The 5,576-nt window shown below is 54.6% G+C and overlaps 1 protein-coding gene across 1 annotated transcript in view; it reads left to right on the top strand.

The window, feature by feature from the left end:
* LOC104276795 (avidin-like) overlaps nucleotides 1–845 on the top strand; it is a 1,533-nt gene extending 688 nt beyond the window's left edge. The window contains exons 3-5 of the mRNA XM_009873230.1: nucleotides 8–144; nucleotides 249–381; nucleotides 812–845. Coding sequence (XP_009871532.1) covers nucleotides 8–144; nucleotides 249–381; nucleotides 812–845 — 304 coding nt within the window. The remainder of the gene's footprint in view (nucleotides 1–7; nucleotides 145–248; nucleotides 382–811) is intronic.
* The last annotated feature ends 4,731 nt before the right edge of the window (nucleotides 846–5,576 follow it).

The following is a 5,576-nucleotide window of genomic DNA, read 5'->3' as shown; positions in this document are numbered from 1 at the left end:
TGCTCAGCTCCCCGGTTCCCTCCCGCCCGGGCCCTGCCGCTGGCAGCTCCGAAATCCTCACCTCACCGCTGGAAGGGTCCCAGCAGGATGCAGCACTGGTCCCACAGCCCATCTTCTCCTTCACTGTGCACTGGCAGCTCAGAGGTAGGTGGGGGGGAGCATCACCTTGCAGAGAGGATGCCAGCAGGACACAGAGGGGTGGCTTCATGCCTCACCACCCCAATTCACATCACCTTGGATCCTTCCAGACTCGGAGACAGAGCAGACAAGTACGTTCCTGGGCCAGTGTTACGTGGGCACCAAGGGGGAGGAGACCCTGCACACTATGTGGCTCCTGCGAGAGGCAGCCGAAAGCTCCGCCGAGGACTGGAAAGCCACCCGGTGAGCACTGGGTCCTGGCCACCACACAAGCTCCTACGCCCTGGGACGGAGAAGGGAGAAATCCCATGGGATAAGGCATGGGAGGAACAGGTGGATGAAATGGGTTTGTCATGGGTGAGGAGGAGGAGCTAAGGAGAATCCCTGTGACCTGGCAAGAACCTGCATCCCACTTGTGCTCCAGAGTGGTGACCCAGGGATGGGGTCTGGTCCCAGGACTCCTTGCATTCTCCCCAGCAGGGAGAGAGCAATACACGTGTCAGCACCTGGTGCAGGCTCCAATACAGGGTATTAGATCTCGGGGCATCCCACTCAGCACCTAGAGAGGTGGTGGGGAACACAGTGCCCCTCCTCAGGTTTCCCCTCTGTACCCTCCACCACAGCATAGGTGACCCCAGCTGGGTGAACCACAATCATTTGGGGTTTCCTGTAGGATTGGCACCAGTGTTTTCACCCGGATAAAATAACAGCAAACGGGGAAATCCAGGAGGCCCACGATTGCAAAGAGACGGCGTTTGCCCCAGCCAGGCTCTGCCCACGCTGATGTGCTGCGTTTATCAGCAGCTCTCAGCCCACAGGTTTACGCTTCCCCAGGCAAGTTCAGCCCAGTGTGAAGGCTGGGCACCAGGTGTAAAATAAAGGGTTTCTGTGGGGATGCGGGGCTCGGCTCTGGTTTCTGCTCTGCTTCAGACCTGCAGAGTTTGACTTTCCCCACAGCCACATTCCCATGGGGAGGATTTGTGTGGCATCGCCAAGGGCAGCAGGGGATGGGGATGGGGTATGTCCCATGTCCCCTCCCTGGCAGCATGCAGCAGTGCTGTGCCTGTAAGCCCGTCACTGTGCTGTGCCTAACTTGCCCCTTGGTGCCCGTCCCAAATGCCCCCAAGGGTGGGGGCCAAACCGGGCTGTGACCAGGCGGCAGGATGCCTTGGGCAGCATGTCCCAGGGCTGCAGGACAGGCTCCAGGCAGAGCCTTCCCACACAAGCAGAGCAGAGGATGTTTTTCGGGCAGCCAAATGCAGGCAGAGGCTGCAAATGGCTTTTGCAGAGCCAGCAGCCTCCTGTTCCCAGCCCCAGCGGATGCGCCATGGCGGCCAGCTGCCAGCTGCCCCAGGGGTGAGGAAAGCTCCCAAACAGCACGTCCCAAGAGACACTCCCCCCAGAATAGCCATGTGCCCTGAGAAATGCACAGGTGGGGGTCTCCAGCCAAGCCCCTGTTGCAACACCCGTGGCCATGGAAAAGGAAGAAGAGGATGTATGTGACCCTACTTGTATTTTTTTCAGACATCCTAGCCCAACCTCTCTGCTTTCTGCCTCCAGACACCTTGCCAAAGCGGTCCTGATGCAACTGGCCGCCACGGGGGTTCAGCAGCCCTGGGCCTGAGGTACCCGGTTTGGGGAGCTGGGAGAAGGCTGCGGCTCTGTCACTGTATTTCCAGCTGCTTTTTCAACCACACACTCAGATTTCTGCTAGTTTTTCTGTTACCACCAATATCCAGCAGCTGGTGCTAGCAGCTAAAAATAGGATGAATGCCGACACAAGCTGTAGGTTTCTCTCGAAAAGGAGGGCATGTCTTACTCCTGCTACTGACTGAAAGTCCCCTTCTCCAAGAGATTCTGAGTCACTTAAAACCATGAGCATGAGGTGTTTTGTACCAGCCACGCAGCCCAGGCCCTCCTTCGAAATAGGAGGGAAATTTCATTTCATGCTTTTATAACTTTCAGTATGTCACTATGGTGGAAAGGAGATGGCACTAACTGATGTACAGGGTGTCACCAGGCAAAAAAGAGAGAGTTTCCATTCAGCAACATCTGCACAGGACTTGCCAAGGACTGAGAAAAATATTTTCCCCTGAAAGGCTTTTGTTTTAGGTCTGGTGGCCTTCTCCCACGATGCTGATCTAGACACCTGCAGGGACGTGTGTGGGATACACATCAACTTTGGGAATAACACAGGGAACACAGCAGGGAAGGCAAGCAGGGACTGTAACACCAGCCTAAACCAGAGCATGGGGCCGTGCGTGTGTTTACAAGCTGGCTCACAGCTGCTGGCTATGGGATCAGCACAAGTCCACAGAACTCAAGGAAAAATAGCATCCCTGAAGAAGCACAAGCTGAGACCCTAGAACAACAGTTCCTCAAAACTCCCAGTGCAGATACATCCCTAGCACAGCCTAGGGACTGGCTCTGGGGTCTGTGATACTCCAGCCTCTGCTGCAAGTTTTCCACATGGAAGAGCTTGGCAGCAGAAGCGTGTTTGATTGTGTGCGATGAGGAGCCTCTTGTGCTCGCATGGCTCCCTGCCTACTCTCCCAGAGCTATCTCCCCGCCCGACATCTGGCCAATGAGGCAGACCACTGCAGAGAATGGTGCTGAGTCCATCGCCCTGGCCACAACCCAGCTCCAGCGGCCGCTCCCTGCTTTGCTGGCGACACCTCTGTGTTTTATTTCGGTTGACTCATATATATCAGTGAGTGCTGGACCAGGGACTCCACATGACACCAGTGGCATTACACACCCTGTACATAAACTGTAGAAAATGAAAGAAAAAGCGAGGATGGGGTCCTAAACCTTCCAGCCACTGCACGGAATTCCTCAGGAAAAAGGTCCAGTTGCTCGCCAGGGGTGCTCCAGACCTGATCCTATCACAACTGAGCTGCACAATGTTAAGTTTTATATGTCATGTACTTGCACAAGCAGTGCTTTCTGCCCAGGTGGGTCACAAGTGCGGTGCTTCTTGCACACAGCGCCTTGCTGGGCTCCCCCCTCCAAAACCCCACACCAGGCTCCGCAGCCTGAGTCCAGGGTCTGCCAGTGCCATCCACCATCCCAACCAAACCGGCCCTGATTAAGCAGCCACCCAGCAACGAGGGCCACCCCAGCGGCCCCCTGGCCGAGGGGACAAGCCTGTTGCACCACCTTGGCTCAGCTCTGCTTCCTGCGATTGTGCAGCTCCTCCTTACGAAAGCAGCGGCGGGGGCAGACTCTGGCTCCTCGCACTTCCTATCAGAGAAACCGCTTTCTTTCTTGTCCCGGAGGCTCGGGTGGGCTCTGGGTGCTCGAAGCATCCCTTCACCTCCAAACACGGTTCAAGAGCATTTTCACACCCTTGAAAGGCGTTGGAGGGCCGAGCAATGCCCTGCAACCTTGCACCATGCCTCAACGAACCTCTCTGTGCAGTCACAGACAGGAGAACGAACGCTGCCTGCCTTTCCCCTTCCTTAGGCTGGGAATCACCCCCCAAGCCTCCCTTAGGTTTATCCAGTAGTCTCCCTCAGGTTCCTCCAGCAACACCCTCAGCACAGCTCCCTGCCCAGCCCCTCATCAAAACAACCACAGACGACAGTGCACACACCACTCATTTATTTACGTTACTAATATGGAAGTTATTAATTCTATTACCTTAACCAAGTTGAAGACATCTCTGCTGTTGGAGCAGGTTTGAACTACATGCCCTTTAAAGGACCCTTTACAAGGTAAGCTATTCTGTGAGTCTATGAAATGTTGCAAAGTACAATGAAGATAGTTGCTCAACAAGTACCACTAATCTACACTTCAGGACAGATGTTGATGAAAAGCTCTAAGTGTTTCTGCTCAGCCCTGGGGAGCAACCAGAGCTGTGTGATTGCAGCACCGGCCAGTGTGACAAAGCTCAGGCACATATGGATACAGCTTTAAAATGGTCCTGAGGGTTTTCCCGGCCCCAGAAGAGCAGGAAGCTCTGCTGATGTTTGCTCCACACCCCCTCAGAAGTCTGGCTCAAGGCACGCTTTCCCTTCAAGGTCCAGAAGTCCCACACCTAAGGCTGTGGGAGGCAAAAGGCTCAGCCCTTGTGTGAGGGACACAGCACACATGGCTTGCAAAGGACTCCACATTACCTTCTCTACCAGGCCAGGAGCTGTGCCCAAGGCTCAAAAATCAGCAAGAACAGCAGACCTACATGGTCTATCACAGTGGCAGGACCACTTCTCGTGAGAGCACTGAAGCTCAGATGGCTATCTCACACATAGAAATCAGGCAACACCACAGCATTAAAGGGAATGGACAAATGCTCATGGCCACCACAAACAGTAAGAAGTGCAGGACCTCACTTGTTTTCCTCCACTTAGGCAGTGAAGAAGCAGGTCAGTGGCCCCCATCACAAAGTGCATCCAGTTAGTACAGGCACCTCAGGTCCAACTGCCTTTCACCCTCCATGACACACCCCATCCCTGCAAGCCTCAGGACACAGTCCAAGCTGCAGGCCACATCAACAGCCATAGCAAAGTTCCCAGAGTTTGCTACCCCATCTTCGATAAAGTTCTGTGATAGATACTCAATGCACAGTGTCAGAACAGGTCAACCCCAAAACAATTCTTCCCTGGTAAATTGAAGCTGCCACCAATCAGGAGAATATTGAGAAGAATCCACTTAGATAGATTATCTACTAACTGAGCTCTCTTTGCCCCTGCCAGGCAGGGTCCCAGGCATCACCCCAAGAAGCAGGAGGTGGTTACATTTCACCAGCACGGTGCTGCTGGATGACAACTCCAGCATAATTTTTCACCAACTCCTGCTTTGCAGCTTTCCAGGCCTCCAGCTCACCTGCAGGCAAAGGAGTGACCTGGGAGCACAGCTCCAGACACTGAGAAAGTCCCAGCTGGGAGCCCGCTGCAACCAGCGAGATGACACATGAATTGTCACTGAAATAAAATCTGGGAGTGGGGCCGGATGGACTCTGCCCTCCTTCCTCCAGTTGAGTGAGGCTGCTCAGCACCAAGGGGTTCTCAGGTTCTAGATTGAACACCAGCATAGCATCTTCTGGCACACTGAGTGCTACCTCGTTTAGGGACTCGTTGATTTGCACTGCAAGAGAGGTAGAGCCAGCCCTGTCACACCCAGCTTCTCACAAGAGGGGAACAAACTGTTCAGCTCAGGCTGCCTCCTCCCAGGGGAGGCGGGGAGAGGATGCTGTGCAGCTTGCCAGGCACAAGCACAGCTTGTGCTCCAGGAGGGAATGGATCCCTCTAGTTCTTGTTCTGACCCTGGCAGAGTCTCAGCAATGGGGCTGAGGAAAAGCTCGGAACTGGGGTGAGACAGCAAAGCCAACACCAGTGGTCACCCCAGGCAAGCAGCTGCTAGACTAGAGGTAGCCCAGAGTTCAGGCTGTCTCAAAGGAAGGGGTTTTTTTTTGCCCCGGAGGGCAGTGTTTCACCTAA

This window comes from Apaloderma vittatum, unplaced genomic scaffold (assembly GCF_000703405.1).
Source record: "Apaloderma vittatum isolate BGI_N311 unplaced genomic scaffold, ASM70340v1 scaffold41027, whole genome shotgun sequence".
Classification (NCBI taxonomy): Eukaryota; Metazoa; Chordata; class Aves; order Trogoniformes; family Trogonidae; genus Apaloderma; species Apaloderma vittatum.
This window is presented reverse-complemented; position numbering and strand designations above follow the sequence as displayed.